Consider the following 19,734-nt stretch of genomic DNA (forward strand, 5'->3'; position numbering starts at 1 on the left):
GCCTCCCCTGCTACCTGCGCTTTGTCGTCTTGCTGACGGCTAACCCGGGGGGGATAATCCGGGCACCAATCCCGAGAAACCTTCAAATGAGTCCGCTGAGTTGTCCCATTGCAAGCTGAAGCTGTGTCAATAGGTTCATGTCTCAGTTTCCAGCACAGCCTAAATTAATCAACTTCTTGCTCTGGTAATTGGTTTTGCTTGGTGAGGTGTTGTAATATCGCTGATCTCTCTCTGAGGCTTTCGGTGGCTGGCGGTTTGTTCAGTTGTTGTTGAGTCCGAGTGTTGGATTGCCGCCATCTGTTACGGTCCCGTGAGGGGCCCTGAGAGCTCTGCTGCTGAGGAAGAGCCCCTTGTTACAAATCCAACCCATGGATCATCGCCGCCTCTGGGGGTGTGCGGACCACAAGTGTTTCCCCTTCCCAGACAAAGATTAGGCGAAAAGGGTGTCCCCATTTGCAACACACTCCTTTATCCCTTAGGAATTCTGGGACTAGCTTCATGGTGCGTTGTCACTGCAAGGTAATAATGGACTAGTCCTGGTAGAGGCGAATCTTGTTCTATTTGAAGGTTATATGTGATTGGTCCCTTACAGTAGCCATTATGCGCTCCTTTTGGTGGTAGACATGGAGGCAGGTAAGAATGTCTTGTGGGGAGCAGGGCGTCTGTGACGGATGACCAGCCCTGTGCGTATGGCCCAGCGAGAGGTTCTTCCTTTCTAATTCTGAGACGATGTGGTGGAACAATCGTAGAACGTACTCCTCCAGGCGGCCCGCATTTGCCTGCAACGGGACACCCTTGATGCCAGTATTGGATCTGCGGGATCTGTTTTCCAAATCTTCAAAGTGGTAGTTAAGATCTGCATTGCGGTCTTTGAGTTCTAGGATCTCCCTACAACACTCTTCTAGTTCTTCCTGTCTTGCGTCCCCCGACTTCTCCACCGTGTCCACTCATTGTTCCAGTATGCTCATTTCTAGGAGCAGCTTTTTAACCTCCTTAGTCACTTCAGTCCTCAGAGTCGCTACGGCTTCTCGCAGCATGCTAAAGAGGGACTCCATAAAGTTGTGCGTGATGGGAGCCTCCTCCCACCGTATCCAAGGCAGCAGGGTCCGGAGAAGCCGAATCCAAAATAGGCCTCATTCATTTATTAGAGCTCTTGGCGAGGAGATCCTTGAGGGTGGCATCCTTTTTTAGCCTGGTGGAAGTCATGGGGACAGATTTAGTGGTACCTCTGTGGTTGCTCCCAAGTTCTCACTGTCGTTCCCCCTCCAATGGGCAGGCAAGTTCCGCTATCCACTTCCCGCTGGGCCCCACGTCTACTGCTGGCCCTCCCGGTCACCCGGCTCACCTCAACTAGTCCAGACCTGTTGGCAGCCGAAGGTGGTGTAGGGAGAGGTTCCACAGGCGGCCTGTTTGTGAGTCCTGAGGTTGATCTCTTGATGTCGTTCTTTCATGCTGACCAGCACCTCCCTGTGCTCCGGTTAGGGCCAGAGTGTGCACCTTCGTTAGAACCCACCTTCTGATGGTTCCAAGTCACTGACTCGCCCGCTCTCTTGTGGCTGGTAGCTCCAGTCAGTTCCAGGATCTGCTGTCTCCCAAGTGGTTGTGATCACCAGCACAGGTCCGCTGTTTGTTCAGCCCATTACCCTTGCCCTCAGCCTGATTGTCGCATCTCAACCTCTAGAGGGCCTTCCATTCTGCTCCGGTGAGTGGGATAGGAGGGAAGCGTGATGCCCAGTTGGCCACTGTTCCAACGCCTTCACTCTCGTTGCCTCACCGCAACTATGGCGCTTTCCACTCTCACTAAGTTCCCCTGCTGGCCTTGGCCGTCCTGGCCTCTCTTCTTAGTTTGTGGCCCCTTTGTGCTGCTTCTCCCAGATCAGATCCATGTGGCCTCCATCTTTAAATCAGGCAGGCTCGGGCACTCTTAGGGATTGTTGCCACCGGAATCTGTCGTTGTGGGATGACCTTAGGACTGAATGGGGTGCCCCCTGTGCTTACACCAAATTGTCATCAGCTTAGAGTGAAATGCTGTGCATTATTGAATCCACTGATATATCCACTTGTCTACTACTTACCTGACGTCTCCGCCATTGGCTCCATAATTAGAGCAAACAACAAGTGGTAGAGACGGCAACCCTGTTGAGTAGGCCCCTCTGGGTAGGCCAGATGTCATAAAACACAGTACCAGTTCACACCCGCACCCCCAAGCATGTGTACAACAGCCAAATGTATTGTAAGAGAGTAGACAGGACATAAGTGCCACAAAGGCTCTCTGTGGATGATTAAAAAAGATGAAATGATTGGGTACCCCATGCCACACATGGGTAAATTGGAGTAAATTTCTTTCTACCATAGACTTCACTAAGGATTCCACAGCTGCTCTTGGCAATATGATACAGTCACAGATTCCTCGGAATAGTCATGAATTTCTTTGTGAATTCTATATTATTCAACATTTTGTACCCGTGGATAAAACCTTAGTAGTGTTTCTCAGCAAAATTCATAAGGTAATAAGGATCCAAAACAGTCATATATGTGCTCCTGCTCAGAGCTGGAGTATGTCAGGCAGCACCAATGGACACTCAGAGGTACTGCAACACCATCCCATAACAAGCATTTGCAATGCAATCGGTCTCGCCGTTGGGAACTTATATGTTTATAGCTATGCAGCACATTAGCCTGGGTGCTGAAACATCTACTGTTCTTTAACATGGAGGGAAAGTAAGCACCAAACTACGTGACACACTAGGTATGGGAACACATGGAGATAAATATGCCTTTTAGAGGGAAATGGTATAGTCCAAAGCTCTGTTTTTAATATAAAATCAGGGCCTTTGGTGGTCATATCACTGAAAATACAGTGTGGTCAACTCCTCGGCTAGGAAGGCACTCATATTTCGTTGGTAAGAAGTCAAAAGATTGGTCAAATTGAAAACCTGAAATGCAAAACGCAATCCAACAATTTGCAAGTACATCTCATCTATGTTCAACAAGCCATGTTTTACCCATGATTGGAATAGTGAATCACCAAATAAACTGAGCCACCGCAATCAAAATCAACCAAAACTGTGGCTCAAGGTTACATATTGGCAGAAACAGTATAAAACAGAAACACAGTCTAAATAACTATGAAAGTGACACATAAATATTGACCATCCGACTCAAACTCAGAAATTCCATGTCCAATTCACTGCCAAAGCAGGCCTACTATGTGTCATTTCATGTGGGCTAAGTGCAGTCTACAATGCATGACTTGCAAAAGCAAATTAACATTCTCTCATATTTAAAATTTCCTGTAGCAGAAAAAATTTTAAGTTACTGCAAAGCGGGACAAGATTTTACATTCCAACATTCAATGGTCTGTTTCAGTGTCTGATTATAGTACAGATAACGGTGTACGTATGCTCATACCTATATCTGTCTTACTTCCTATGTCCCTCTTTCTCTCTCTAGCTCAACATACTCGTTATTCCCCTCTCTCTTTCTGCCACACTCTCTCATTCTGGTTCTGCTTAGCTCCATCTCTCTCTCTGTTTCTCTCTTTGTAAAAAGTGCAAAATAAAGTGACAAAGGAAAAGCAAAGCCATTGTGATCAGGAAGTCAAGCTTTGTCCCCACGCAGAAGGTAATAAAAAGTAGAGTAGCCAGCAACTCGCTCCCCCTTGCATAAAAATTGATGGTGGTCATTTGGCATCAATTCATTTTACTAGCCCAGTATTAATGCTTTCGTCTCATATAAGAAATTCAATCATAGATACGCCTGACATTATGACGTCTATTTTGGCTCCGATCTCAGACTTTAACAAACCTAAACAAAGAAAGGCCCGTAACACACTATTCGGCAATGAGCAGGCTGTTAGCACCTCACAAATAAAATAAAAAGAAGCCTGTTTTAAGCTGCAAATAAAAAAATAAGATGTGTAATTTTAATTTCTAATGCGACGTGAAGAATTAGCATGAGAGCAGTCAGACAGCATAGGGTTTGCTTTCAAAGAGGGCTGCATTTCTGGATTAATTCATCCTATAAGCAGAAAATGTACAGGCGGTGTGCACAAAGTGTGTTCACGATTCTGAACCTTTACAGAGGAGACACTGAATCAGAGAGAGCAATGATATTCTTTAATCATCACCATCAGAGGGAAATAGTCAAATGTTACTAATCTGCTTGCCATTAATAGTCTTAATCTCACCGGTTCTACCTTCTACAGTAAGCAATGGTCCGGCCACCTTCCGAAACCAACGACAAAAAGTGTGCACTGAGTGGCTTCACAGTTCAGGCAGAGCCGAGCACGTAATAGCTGTGGAGCAGACCCGCTAAATCACCTCAACCATGCATCAACTCTGTTCACTGCACCAGGGAACCTCATCACAATGAAGCACCTTATTACTGTGTTCTAAAGTGTCTATGGTGTCCGGTTCATGTGTGTACACCATGAGACACATGCAGATCAGTCCTAATTTCGAATGATGGCCTAGTGTAACATATAAGGGCTCTTTACTTTCATTGTCACAGTATGCATTGATTTGTTTATGAATCCTATTCTCTCGGTAATGTAAGACAGAAAAGTAATAGTGGATGCCATGCAAGTATTCCAAAAATACAGAATGTCAGATTTGTTTTGTGGGTTGAAGGCGGAAGGGCTTCCATGAGACCTGTATTTCTATCCTCTACCTGCTTCCTTCCTCATGGCTTTGGGTCGAACACCTTATAGTCCAAAAACAATTATTTAACCATACTTGCTTGGAGCCCACAGTACCAAAAAGCAATCTTATTTAGTTCGTGTCTCTTGCTATGATTTTCTTATAACGAAAACCTGTCTTTTCATTATTTGTACTTTTAAGGTTTTATTACTGTGCAAGTCTTCCTTCAAGGGCACACAAGTGCTGTTTAGAACAGCCCACTTTAAATCTGCCTATTACCAGGTTCGAACAGCGAGATCTCACCTGCCTGCACAGTTAACTAACCCCCTCTGCTCAGCTTGTACCGCTTAAGGACCATTCAGCTGAACTGCATTTGTTATGAACATACAGCAAGCATTCTTTTAAATTAAACCTAGCTGTTCAGAGCACAACTTGCTCAATCCGACAAATCATATTGGAAACTAAGACTCAACTTACTAATCACACATTCAGAGATGCAAGTAAGTGCCGAAAACAGAAACAAGTGACATTGTGTTCAGGCCTTCACAATATTTATTTTTACCGTTATCCTCTCCTTCGCATCTAATTTGCTCTTCATTGTCAATCATTTGGCACTGGTGGCATGTGGGGCAGAGAGTACATTGTTTTGTATTTTTTTTACTTTTCTCATTGAATGCTTGGTGTTTTGAATCTTTGCACTGTACATCGCTGTGCTGGGTTGGAGCGAAATTTACACTTTATAAAAACTTGATTACCTATTTTACTGAAAGAAGCCACTAAAGTTAGGGGCCACAAAAAGGAGAGGGCATGTCTGTGATTGTGTGGACCTGTGACATTTCTGTACAGCCCACGTACGCCTTTACTTGCGGCTCGAGGCAATACTTGGAGTCAAGGCCCCATAGTCAGTTATGCTACAACTTCAAGACATCTTCTGACAAGGAGAAGCAGCACATAATACGAGCATAGCAATTAAAATGTAAAGTATGTACCATATAAAACAAAATATGCACTGCAAACACATCAGCAAGCACTGAAACGTGAGCAGTTCTATTTGGTAATGATAACACTAAAACAAGCTAAAGAAAGGGCGTTGCAATTTTGTTGAAATTGAAAATGGAAGTGATACATCTAAATAGTTCTACGCAATCACTCCCAGTTGTGAGTCTCAGATGCAGCAGGGAAGCGGAAAATGGGAAAAACTGTCACTTTAACTTAAATGGTCACGTAAAAGTATATGACCATGTACTATAAAAAAGGAATGCAATCTGTGGCAGGGTGTTAAGCAGGTTCTGTAAAGCTAAACAGCCTGCACTTCAAATCTTGGCTGTTGTCCTTGGGCGTGCAGTGAGAAGCGCCTGCCACAAGGCAGTGTTTTATGCAAATCATGCTTGTACATTACAGAGAAACATAATCACTGCGAACAATGACAACATCGTGCAGTGACCACGCGAACCCTATGTCATGTGGCTGACGCACTTCCTTTAGCTGTTAGGCATGCATCCTAGTTTTTCACCAAATCCTGTGTCAATAATATTTTGAACAAAAATGCTTTCTGAAGACTGGAGCAATGACCGAGTGAAAATATTTTTTACAGTGTTCAGTGCAGGTCTTTAGGCGCTAGCCATGCTCTGTGCCAAACACCTGAGAGCTTTCATCCATCCATTATTTTCTTCGTAGAAACAGGTTTTTCAGGTGCATAAAAGCTGCTCCCAGTAAGGCCCGATTCCTGGTAAGAAAGACAGCTACGTCTAATGTACCAAAGCCTGCAGTCCGCTTCCAAAGGCGGATTACCGCCAGTGGCGCCATGATAGTGAACATTTCCAAACATCCAATCGTATTGAAGTGCACGGTCACTCTGGGTCTGTGGAGCCGAGTCACAAACATATCTTCATTTAACAAACTTTTGTTATGTGCCAGATGTGTTTTTTTCTGATGTCGAAGTTCATTTTTCTACCCCCTTGACACGAACAATGGGAATGCTTTGGAAACGTTTACACCCAACTTACACACAAACACAGTCGTGGCTCGCGGGAGGGGGGAGGTGTAATGTCACCTGTTCTATCATATATCTGGATACAATGACAGAAGCAGAAAGCGATAGACGCGCAGTGCATGCTCTTGTAGCTAGCTGGCAGACACGTCACACGGGAGGAGAAGTGCTTTCCAAGCCTCATTCTGGCAAAATAAATTTCATTGGTAAAAGAAATAAAGGAAGGGCTAGGCTATTTAGTGCAAACTCGACCTGGAGGAATGCAAAATTTATATCAGCACTACTTGCTTGCATGACACAAGAACAAATTCATTTTTGTGTATTTTTAGGCATTGGGATATTAAATAATTTGCCCAGGATTTCAAGATGGTGAGCCGATGTGAGATTCGAACCGGGTTCCCTACTTACTGCCCCCTCCCCGCCTATCTGACGTCAGCAGGCGCGCAACACCCATTGGACTCACAGGGCTTCAGCCCCCCCCCCCCCCCCCCGTCGTGTGTGGCAGCCTGGGATGAGACACCTTCCCGGGCAAAAAAGCAGCCGCACCCGAGCACTTCACAGGTCTTTAAAAGACCATTTGCATGTTAATGAGGCCTCGCTGTTGTTTCACCCCTTCTAAGAGCCCTTGCAGCTCCACTCTGCCTATTGCTTAAAGTTCAGCCCCCCCCCCCCGAAATTTTTGCTCAGCCCTCCCCGAAATTTGGCTCTAGTTGCGCCTCTGGGTCACAGGTTCCAGTCCCAGTAACATACTGGAGTGCATTAACATGCGAGACATAGAAACAAACCGCCTGTCACACAATCCTGTTCCTTTGAGGTAGCTCAGCGTCTTAATGAATCTGCTGCAGCTCGTCGTAGGGTGCAAATTACGGGTGCCAGGGTCCGATGCTAATAAAATAGCTCACTGGGTTTAGGCATCTGTTGTATGGGTCTTTGTGTAACCTTCAAATTAGAGGTTCCAATCCAAGTAAACCCTGTAACCTTCAAGGGGCAGATTACATGGCCAGACAAACAACTCAGTGATTTAATGCACCTGTTAGTTACCTGCGTGTGATTCTATCAGTTCAAATGTTCGAGCCCCCAAACCAGCTTGCCCTTTCTTCCGTGCAAGGAATATACAGTACGTGCAGCTTGAGTCGTAATAGCTTTTATTTTAGGGGCATAATAAAAATAATGAACTGCTGTGCACTTTTATCGCGTGTGCATTATTATAGTGAACTACACAGGGCATATACCTTGATGGCTGATTTCCAAATCTATTCGTATGCGAATGCACAATGTTTGCTGCGCAGAGGAAGTAACGTAGGCTGTTATCTGCATGTGCGCGTCACCGAGAAGACGGCAAAAAATAAAGCGGTGCACTGCTGCTACTTTAAGACCCCCAGCGCCTGCTGTCACAATGTGCGGGCTGGAGAGGGAATAGTTTCTGCCAGCAAACATGCCCAAACAACTTTTATTTGAATCTCGGAACACTCAAGAACCTGTAGTTGAGCGCGAACTATCGGAGGAACTGTGCACATATGGTTTTGTGTTTACGTGCTTGCACTGTAAACGGAGTGTACAGGCTCGACAGACACATTACAGGTTTAAATTATTAGTATTGCTCGGCCCTGCACAGACCACTGGGTTTTATGCTGTGTTTTATTCCGGGTTTTGTCGGATACAAGACACTCGAACATTCTGCAGTGAAGAGTAATGAAGAGAGAATGGAGAAGATGTGCCCAGGATCACATCGGGGAATAGGGGTTGGGAGGTGTAAATGAATGAAGGAGGGATGGGGCATGTTGGGTAGAGAGGAGAAGGAGACGGGGCGTGGACTGAGGAGGTGAAAGAAATTATACGGAATTTGAAAAACAACTAAAAACAGAGAAAGGGAGTAATTTAGAGAGCGCTTTATCGGCGTGTAAAGGGCCTCTTTGCTCTACCGTTAAAATGCCGTGGAAGGAAAAAATGCCTACTATTAAGAGCCACATCAGAGAGAGAAGGGTGAGTTATGCCAGATAAAAAGTGGGCAAGTCTAGGGGAGAAGGGCAACACCATGAGAAATTACCAAAAAAATAGTGTAAGACGGGGTGTAGGAAGTTCGTTCATGTAAGAGGTCTGGGAGGGAGAGTAAGGGGTGAGGCGTGACGGTCTGCTCCAGTGTATGTAGATTTAAAGCTGTATTAGAGTAAACGCGCGACTAAGCAACTCAGTTACAATTTGGCTGCGCGGAATTATACTACCACAAGCTGAATTTAGCTTGCAGAGTCTAACAAATAGGCTATGTAAATTACCCTGCAATGTCAGAAACCCAGTCGGTATTCAAAATAGGCGAAGCAGCTCGTTTTCCCATAGAGGGCAAAATGGAGCAATTGCAAAAAATATTGCTCATTAACATATATCGTTTATTAGCACTTACTTGGCCAACTTGAAACAGTTAGATTGCTAAAATGGAAGACTTATTAGTGAATCGTGGCATTTCAAAGCGCGCGTGAGAACAAGCATCGCGGCACCGGCGCTTTACTTTAAACATTAAAAGTAAAGCGCGGGTGCCGGCTGTAGTGTCTGACCCCCGGGCAGCAGAAAAATTAAAAGATCCTGGGTTGCCTGGCGATCGTGAAATTCGCCATCCGTACACTCCTGCAGCCTCGCGTATGCAAGCATACACACAAGCATCGACTCATCACACGCTTGCTTAGGCATGCTGAAGTGGATGCCTGCTTGTGCCCCGGGGGGACCGCAAAGTGCATTCTGATAGAGAAGCACTCTAGTAGGTCCCTGCTTTTGCCCCAGGGGCACTATAGTGCACACAATGGACACAAAGATAAACCCCTTTAAGGGGGGCTTGTTTTGAAGCGACCAGCGGTGGCGTAACCTATAAAGCTGCCGACGTTGAAGCTGGAGAGCAGAGTTCGATCCTCCGCTTGGGCTGTATAATCCTAAATAATTAAACAGAGATCTCAGATAAAACAAGCTTTGTGGGGAGAGACAAATAAAACAAGCATTGGCAGAGACACATAAAACAAGCATTGGCAGAGACACCTAAGACACATAAAACAAGCATTGGCAGAGATAAATAAAACAAGCATTGGCAAAGACACATAAAACAAGCATTGGCAGAGACACATAAAACAAGCATTGGCAAGACAAATAAAACAAGCATTGGCAGAGACAAATAAAACAAGCATTGGCAATTCAATAGTATGGGGGTGTGAGAAGGCATTGGAAGAAAGTAGTCTGTGCAGTAAAGGGGCCAATAGCCGTGGAAGTACACAAATGAAGAAATGTCCATCATAAGGAGGGACTAACATGCCTACAACCAATCGGAAGGCACCATCTAGGACACCAGCCAATGAAAATGATGGTTGGAGAGTGGGTGGAGCTTATATACACTATAGTGTATACTGCATGTCTCAACGAGACAGCGCAAGCGCTGCCTAGGCGAGACCTAAAAACATAATGGAAGTAGGGACTTAAAATAAATGAACACATTTGTTTTTTTCTTTATTTAAAATACTAACATAAAGCTATTTAACATTAAACTTTAATATATTCACCTTTTATTTATGTTTTACAGGTTCATAAGCTTTTATTATTTTCCTATACTTTACCTCTATGCAGGGTTTCCCAGCTCACCTTGAGCACCTTGTATATTAACAGCTCTTCACTAGGAGACCTTGTGAAAGGAGCCAATATTGCGTAACACACACTGGCACCACATGAGAAGAATCCAGTATTTGTTAGTCTCCAGTTTTAAAGGTAACACAATGATTTTTTACATAAGCCCCATGGAACTGCTATGAGACTCCTGCTCTCAAGAGGTTTTGCTATGATATCACATTGGTGTGGAGCTAAAGTCCTAGCCATCGACTTTTTCAGAAATGCAAATCTCTTGACACCGGGGCCTATCCACAACCGTAAAATTAAACATGTAAATGTACTCATGTGTAAGTCTACTCATGCACTGAGGTGTAAATGTACACTTATGTGCTTTTCACCATTCCCAAATGCGGATTTACATCTAACGGTAGATTTACATGTCTCCACCTTTTTCATTTGAAGTGGCGCTGACAGCTATGACTGAATTTACTTGGGTAAACTACCAGTAACTTTTCACACCTCGGTGGAGATCTACACCACTGTGGCGGAGCTCTCCATATGGGAAAGAACAGGGGAAATTAATAAAATGTATTATTCTTTTAAAATTATTACACATTTTTTAATAATAAATGTAAACTGTAAAATACTTTTAAATATTCATTATTAACATAGAATATGATAAATAAAATGTTGCAGTATATTAACTCATTAAATTAAATGTGTATTAATTAATTAATCGAAATATATTTATTTAATTTATGAATCATATTTCTAAAACTACAATTTAAAAATATTCCCACTCACAGTAACTTTTTTATTTTTCTTTAATGTGTATGCCTTTTAAATACTATATGTTAAATTAATGTTTATCACTTATAGAAAACAATCAAAAGTATAATTTAATTTGACTTTTAAATCCCATTTATTATTCTATTTTAAAATAATAAAATTATTTGTTATACATCTTTGTGAACATTGAACAGTATGTAGTTTTTTATATATATATATATATATATATATATATATATATATATATATATATAAAGTTAACAAGTACAATTAATTTTATTTATTGAACATTATTTCCTATGGGGTGTTTTTTTAAGTCCATGCCTCAATTATTTTCTAAGGGAGTGACCTACTCCAAGTCTAGGCTGTCCTGGCGTATATGTACTACTGTTTTTGGACATTTAGGGCTGTGTAATTTAGAAACATAGGGCCCGATAATGGATTTGTTGGTTTTCCCGTTGGCTTCCGTTGCAGCAGTCCCAGGAAGAACAACAAGCCAGTGGTCTCCCGTCCGCCGGATTAGGATTGTAATCCACGGTTAGCGGGGCTGCGGCAGCGGTCCCATGGCGGTGGCATTCTTTGGCTGAGGATTACAGCCAGCAGTCATGCAGCCACCGTGGGACCGCTGCCACGTCGGGTGCGCTGCGTGGCATGCACCATGCTGTTCATGTCACACGGTGCACGCACAAAGGTGCAATTCTAGGGGGGCACTACATAGGCAGATTTTCCCAGGGACCCTGTTTGGGCCACCTCACATGCATTTCCACCACCCGTTTCATGGCTGGATCCCCTCCATGAAATCGGTGTTGAAAATGCAGGTCGAAATCTGCTCGGCGGTACCGGAATCAGCACCAACACCATTTCCTTCCCCTTTCACCACTGCTGGCGGATCTTGGATCTCGGCGGAGTCAGCGGGCATGTGGCAGTCCCACTGACACCGTCATAATCGGACCTGACACGATGGCGGTGGTAGGACTGCCATACCCAGGTACAGCGGTCCTAGCCCCTTCATTTGCTACTCAGTATTAAGCATACATGTGTGCAGATACTCCATAGAAAAGATGGGAGAGGTGGAGATTTACACTTGTAAATTTGTGAATTGCATTTTGAAATAAGTGGTGATTCTTTGATGCTTTTCCCTTATTCTGAACCCTCTTTCCCCACACACATTTGGCCATGTTTTTACTGGCAAAATCAGCACGAGAAAAAGTACACAGAGGGGGTGCAGTTTTGTCTGATTTGTCAGATAAAAGAAGTTACTGGCCGGATCATCCAGTAACTCTCGTTACCCGCCAAATCGGGATGACCTTCTGGCTTGTAATGAGAACCTTAGTGATGTATCTAGGTATGTTTTTAATAGATCAACTGAATTACAAAGAGCAGTAGAAAGTGTATAAATAGAACTTTTTTATTATAGCAGGGTTATCTTGATCAGGAGGCGCTTGGCATGCAACACTATGGTCTGTTGGGTCAGGTTAAGGCGAATACGAGATCCAGAATTGGATGAAAAAAAATTTAAACACATATGAGACAGCTGCTTTTTACATTTTTACAATGTTCACACATTATCACATTGGCAAGTCATCAAAAACACCACCTTGACATATCAATATTAATAGTGTCTCTTTTGTTTTATAGCCGAGAACTTTAATATATCTTCTCATACGTAATATTAAGTATTATGTTGTCTTTGCATGACCTTTGAATGGAACTTTCCAAAAATGTGTATCTTGTTTGTGTGCATAATTCTATTTATTTAGTGTAATTTATTAAAACACTGTGCGGTTGTTATACGTGCTTCACTTCCTAATTTGTGACCGATTCTTGCTCATCAGCTGTGGGTGAATTCTTTCCGGCTAGCTGTGTTCCTGGAGCCAACCTGGAGGGCTTTGCACCACAGCTCTGCAGCCTCTGCCAGGGTAAGGGACCGGCCAGGTGTGCCACCAACTCTGTCAAGGAGCCGTATTTTGGCTACTCCGGTGCCTTCAGGTAACTGAATCACAAAGCCACTGATGATTGTTGATGTTGATGCTGCTGGTGGTCTTATTGCTAACAATTTGTATTATGGAATAATAATTTAGGTGACCTAAGCCAAGTGAACAAGATTGACCACAATCTTGCAAGATGTCTCTTCAAATGGGATGCACCTTCAAGTCTTTGAGTGGCTTAAAGTTTGCTGCTTGTTGAAAATTGAGATTAGACTGCCAAGCTTTCTCAACATCTAAAGCTGGCACATTCTCATAAGTTAACAGCACAATACTAAGACCAGACTTGAAACTCTATTTCAAACCCTGGGTACCATCTGTATCTGTAGACACAAGCTCCATCTTCCATAGGTTTTCCTTGCTTGCAAAGTCTGAGCATCATTGAGTAATTTCATGGTCACTGACTACATTCAACAAGCACAACCTGCAATATGTTATGTTAGGTTTGTATAGCGCCAACTCACCTGCAGGTCTCTAGGCGCTTTGAACCACTGGGCAACAGCTATAGTTCAGACCCCAGAAGCGAAAAAGATACCCTGTAAGAAGCTATTTTAGATGACCAAAAGCCTCTTTAAAGAGGCGCGTCTTTAGCTGCTTCCTAAAACATAGAAGGTTTCCCTCTCTCCGGAGTGATTCCGGTAGTCTGTTCCATAGTTGTGGGACCAGCACTGAGAAGGATCTGCCACCTTTTGTTGACAGCCTATATCGAGGACAAACCAACAACTGAGCATTCCCAGATCTGAGAGCTCGTGTAGGCTTATAGAGCTCCACACGTTCCTTAATATATGCAGGAGCCTGTCCATAAATTGCCTTGTGGGCCGTGCAAAGGTTCTTAAACTCCACTCTCTGCACAATAGGAAGCCAATGTAGTTTGTGCAGTAGGGGTGAGGCCTGGGTTCTTCTAGGGAGTCTGAAGATCAGTCGCGCAGCATCATTTAGCACAACCTGCAGTCTATTAGTCAAGGCCTTTGGTAGGCCTAAGTAAAGGGCATTTCCATAGTCCAGCCTTGATATTATTGTAGCAGAAACAACTGTACATAGCATGGAAAAGGAAAAGAAAGGGACAAGCTTGCGCAGTTGTCTAATCATAGCAGTACAAGTCCCTACAACAGCAGAGATCTGACTAATCATTGACAGCTCATTGTCAATCTTGATCCCAAGACTTTTTACTTGATTGCTTGGGATTGGCGTAGGACCCAGGTCCTGAGGCCAATAAAGATCACACCAAGGTGAAGCTGTGGTTGAAACCACCGGTATCTCGGTTTTATCTGGGTTAATTTTCAGCAAATTTGCCGTCATCCAACTGACCGTGTGTCTGAGAATATTTTGAGCATTGGATTGTGCTGACGTCGTATTCTCAATACTTAATAGTAACTGGGTGTCATCAGCGTAGTTAAACACATGACAACCCATTGTAACTAAGGAGTTAATCAGGGGTTGCAAATAAAGATTGAATAAAAATGGAGAGAGAGCGGAGCCCTGCGGAACGCCGCACTCTAACACTCCAACCTCCGATACACAATCCCCCAATTGAATCCTCTGTGTCCTACCGTTTAAGAAAGATTGTAACCATTTAAGAGCCAGATCTTTTATCCCAAAACAAGCTAGTCTGTCCAATAACAGGGAATGGCTGACAGTATCGAACGCCGCTGATAGATCTAACAGTATCAGGGCGCTTTGCTTCTTACTGTCAGCCATACCTCTAAGCTCATCCAGCACTGCAAGCATCACCAGCTCAGTGCTGTGATGTGCACGAAAGCCTGCCTGACGCTCCTGGAGTATGTGATGTGACTCCAGGAAACCGGAAAGAGACTTCAGTACATGTTGTTCCAAAACCTTGGACAAAAAAGGCAGCTGAGAGATCGGTCTGTAATTTTTCAAAATAGTCGCATCAGCTCCCGGCTTCTTCAAAAGAGGTCTAACTCGAGCTTCCTTAAAGCTAGATGGTAGAGAGCCGGTCTCCAGCGAGCTATTGAGGAGAGGGATAATGCAGTCTCCTAAAATGGGGCACGCCAAACGGAAGACCCTAGGGGGACATGGGTCCGCCGGGGAGCCAGACTTAATTCTATTCATAAGCTGTTCAAGGCTTTGATAATCTATCTCTGGAAACCTTGAAAGAGAAACTTCCAGAGGAGTTAGAGCTTCCTGTAATGGGGGTGGGCCATTCAAAGTACCGTTCTTAATCTCTAAAAGAATGGTCTCCACCTTCTCCAGGAAAAAGCATTGAAACGTGTCCACATTTATTGTAGTTTCCAATGTTTCAGGTTTTTTGCTCAGCTCTGTCAAAATGTTAAATGTTTCCTTCTGGATATTTTCAGCCTGGCTAATACGAGTTTCATAAAAGGCTACTTTAGCAGCCATAATCAACTTTTTATATCTATTAAGAAAGGTTTTATATCTTTCCCTATCTGTACCATCCTTTGTTCTCCTCCAATTTCTTTCCAAAGAGCGAAGCTTTTTTTTATGATCCCTCAAGGCCAAGGTAAACCACGGAGCCCCCTTATCTGCTCTTTTTACTTTATGTGTTTTCTCAGGTGCTATTTGATCTATAGCCAGACTCAGGTTCCGCGTTAGTTTCTTAAAGTCTTTATCTAGATCTTCACTAGGTACCAGAGATTGAACATACCCAGGAAGGGTATTGGTCAAAGATTGTAAATCAACTCTTTTCCACTGCCGAACTACTTTCATTTTGGAAGGTTTTTGAGCTGGGTATCCTGTAATCGGGATCTCACAGTTCACCATATAGTGATCGGACCAAATACATGGAAGGATGTCCACGACAAGTACCTCGGGGTCTGAGCTCCATATAAGATCAAGAATATTCCCTTTAATATGCGTGGGGGCATTTACAAGCTGTCTAATTCCAAAAGATGACGTAATGCTCTCTAGATGACGAGATGCCGAGTCATTGTGACTTTTATCCCAATGCATATTAAAGTCCCCGGTTATCACGATTTTTTGGTACCGGGTACAGAGGTCAGACATCAAAGAGGCAAATAGGTCATTGAACACTGCCGTCGAATTTGGTGGGCGATAGACAGTAAAGATCACGAGACATGAATTATCCAGCGTGATCTTCACTCCCAGAACGTCAGATATATCCAGTGTTTCTGTCACTATTTTGACCAACTTTAGATGTTTTTTATAGAGAATTGCTACTCCCCCCCCCCCCCAGCATTATGGGCTCGGTTGTGCCAAACCACATCATATCCAAGGGGGAGGGCCGCTACAATATCAGGTAAAGAGTCATCACCCAACCATGTCTCTGTAAGGGCTAGGACGTCGATGTCCTCATCCTGCAGGAGTGTAAAGATTTCTAGATGGTGTTTATGGAGTGATCTAGTGTTCAGGCACGTTAATTTTAACGTAAGGGACTTAGCCCCCGACCTCCCGCTGGGGACACACAGTAAATTCATGTCCCTAAGCCTCGCCATAGTCGTGGCATCTGGTCTCAGCAAGCCGCTGTCCAAGTGGCGTAAAACACTACTAGAGTATACATGGCGGAAGAAGATAGTCTCCTGACCTGAGCTCGGTCGAGCGCGGACGGGCGCAGACGGGCTGAACTCAGGCGTAACTCCGGCGGAAAACCGGCGACCCCGCTGCGCGTCAACATAACCGACTTAAATGTTGTCCTAGCGTCCTTGCGTCGACTAGAGCGTAAACAAAGATGGCGCCGCCCGGCGTCCTACTCACCAATCCAAGATGTCCCCCAAGTAGTGGAGTGTGTTCAGGGACCCGCTAAAAGAGCGGTGAAAATACCAATTAGAGTGCGAGTACGAGGCCAGTAAGATTAAAACCAGGGGAAAAACAAAATAACACAAATGAAATAAAAAACCAGGGAGTTCGTTAAAAATAGATTCTCACAGGCGCACTAACGCCGCTTCCAGCAGAATGCGCGATGCGCAGCTAGTGTTCAATTCAAAGGTCCATAGCCACCAGCGAGATTTCCCGCCTTAAATGCAGCACTAGCGTCCTTGCGTCGACTAGAGCGTAAACAAAGATGGCGCCGCCCGGCGTCCTACTCACCAATCCAAGAGGTCCCCCAAGTAGTGGAGTGTGTTCAGGGACCCGCTAAAAGAGCGGTGAAAATACCAATTAGAGTGCGAGTACGAGGCCAGTAAGATTAAAACCAGGGGAAAAACAAAATAACACAAATGAAATAAAAAACCAGGGAGTTCGTTAAAAATAGATTCTCACAGGCGCACTAACGCCGCTTCCAGCAGAATGCGCGATGCGCTGCTAGTGTTCAATTCAAAGGTCCAGTTTTGTACGTGGATCATGGATTCCACCTATAATGTACAGTAAATCATCGAGGGACAAGGAAAGGATGATCTTCTTTGAAATGTTATATATTATGTATGCTTGTTATATATGTATACATCCAGACATATTGTAATTCTTTTATAAACACTGAAGAGTGAGATGTACACAGTTATATACATAGATATTGGTGGCAGCATGAATAAATTATGTTAAATAATGATATGTGATTGAGTCACATTGCCAGTGTAAATTATTGTGATAAATTACCATTGGTGTATTTATCCCCAATACTGACCTTGTTTTTCTTTTGTTCATAGACTCAGCCCAGGTTATGTGGGGTTATATGGGCAAACTCAATGCTTTGGTATACTGCCCTTTGGTAGAAGTAATCTAGGTTTAATTAATAAAAATGGGATCTCACTACATAAACTCAAAGAATGCTATACATTGGTGGTTGTACTTAAGATTGTTTTTGACTATTCCTTTACCTTAAAGTTACAACCTCATAACATAAATCAGGTAGTATTTTGACCTTTACAAGGAGTGATTCATACATTTTTAAATGAATGAACCATTGTATTTATTTTATTTCAAGGTGCCTGGTCGATGGGGCTGGAGAGGTGGCCTTTGTCAAGCATTCAACGGTGCTTGACAATGCTGATGGTAAGAGTAGACATTGCTGAATAGAGTTTCATCAGACTCACTTCATGGTATTGGTACTAAGTAATATCCTTTCTCTATATCTCATGGTAGGCAAGAACAAGGATGACTGGGCTTCCCCACTGAAATCGACTGATTATCAATTACTATGCCTAAATGGAGCACTAGCAGAAGTACATCAATTTAAATTTTGCAACTGGGGTCAGGTACCTGCTCGGGCAGTGATGGTCCACCCAGACACCAACAAATTTGCTATTTCTGGATTGCTAGGGAAAGCTCAGGTAAGATTAAATAGCAGGTCCAAATATTGCATTAGCCAGTGTTTAATATTGGAACCTCTAGTATGATTAATGATTGGGATTTTTGCAATCTACTTATTTGCATTTTTATTGTCATACAACAAAGTTCACCCCATAACGTTTTGATGGGCCTGATAACCCTAGAAAATATGAAAATTAGAAAGATATTTATTTTACTGGGCCTCCTATTTGCAAAGTGCCGCATTGCAATAAAATGGTTAGGTGCCATACCCCTAAAATACTCCGACTGTCTTCGAGACATGTCAGAATGGGCAGTGGCAGAGGAAGTACTAATGAAGCATGTACGGAGAGATGAGAAAGTAGAAGATGATCTGACTGCCTGGGTTGTGATGCTGACTGACTTACGTGAAACCCAGGGACTACTGTGAGTACTGGGGAGGTGGTGGGCACGAACCAGTGCCTTAACTTGTGATGAGTTGCCATGTGGGCAGGAAGAGTGTGATAGACACCTAGGGGAGACAGCTGGAGTTAAGAGCAACGGAGACCGAGTGGTGGACACACAAGGGGAGTAGGCTGGGATCGAGGATACACTATCATGTATGCCAACAGAACTACTCGTAGTCCCAGGAGATGGCTACAGGGCTCGGAATGTTTGCTTACATGCACAACAAATGGGTACCAGTTTACACACTACTACTGATGGATGAGAGCAGCAAGTGGGTGAGGAGGGAGCTGGGGATTTGGTATTAACCTTGTCCTACTTACACATTTGAAATGTGCTGGAACACTTATGATCCAAAGTGATCCATTTATATCATGTGAAAATCAATAAAGAGTACCTAAAAAAACAATAAAGTTGAATGATCCATGGAGGGTCATATAAGTTCATAGCACAAGAAAACTATGAAGTACACTGTAACATTTGCATACAACATGAGTTCAGGTTACTCCGTGTCAGCAGAGCGAACACTATGTACAAAAGTTATGAGGTATTTATTCCACAGGTCGTTCACGTCACTCTCTGTTCACTCATCCTATCAGTGGATTAGAGCCCATCTTTAGAGTGGAGTTTGTCCACTAAAATCTCCAATATTGAACTTGAGGCGCCTTCCGCCACAACCACCACAGCAGAATTCTGCATTTGGTTAAGAGAAAGACCACCTCTATGAAGTTGCAACAAATATAATTTTGCCACCACACCATTATCCAACCTACATCAAAAATATGATTAATTAACTCATCTACTTTCTTATGGAAATCTTTTGAGAATTTTGAAATAATGTCCCTACAATGTGTAGGCATCTGTGGCAAGCAATTGTGTGTAGGGTACATTTATTCTACATTTAATGTACTGTATGTAGGCATCTGAATTAGACAACATTGTGTTTGGTGTTACAAAGTCCCTGTTCCACTAGATAGCACCACACTCTGAGTTTTGTGGTTTATACCAAGGTCTAAAGAAAATTTCTCCCAGGGATTAACAGATATCATACGAAATCCTTCACTAATTACCTTTTAGAAGTTTGTGACCTCTCCCCTTGCAATAGCTATATTTTAATTGATATCTT

The 19,734-nt window shown here is 43.4% G+C and overlaps 1 protein-coding gene across 1 annotated transcript in view; it reads left to right on the forward strand.

Annotated features, from left to right (window-relative positions):
* Positions 1 to 19,734, forward strand: part of MELTF (melanotransferrin) — a 297,224-nt gene that overhangs the window by 253,616 nt on the left and 23,874 nt on the right. Inside the window, exons 12-14 of the mRNA XM_085635302.1 lie at positions 12,834 to 12,987; positions 17,842 to 17,909; positions 18,000 to 18,187. Coding sequence (XP_085491428.1) covers positions 12,834 to 12,987; positions 17,842 to 17,909; positions 18,000 to 18,187 — 410 coding nt within the window. The remainder of the gene's footprint in view (positions 1 to 12,833; positions 12,988 to 17,841; positions 17,910 to 17,999; positions 18,188 to 19,734) is intronic.

The sequence above is a fragment of the Triturus cristatus genome, chromosome 11, assembly GCF_964204655.1.
Source record: "Triturus cristatus chromosome 11, aTriCri1.1, whole genome shotgun sequence".
Taxonomy (NCBI): domain Eukaryota; kingdom Metazoa; phylum Chordata; class Amphibia; order Caudata; family Salamandridae; genus Triturus; species Triturus cristatus.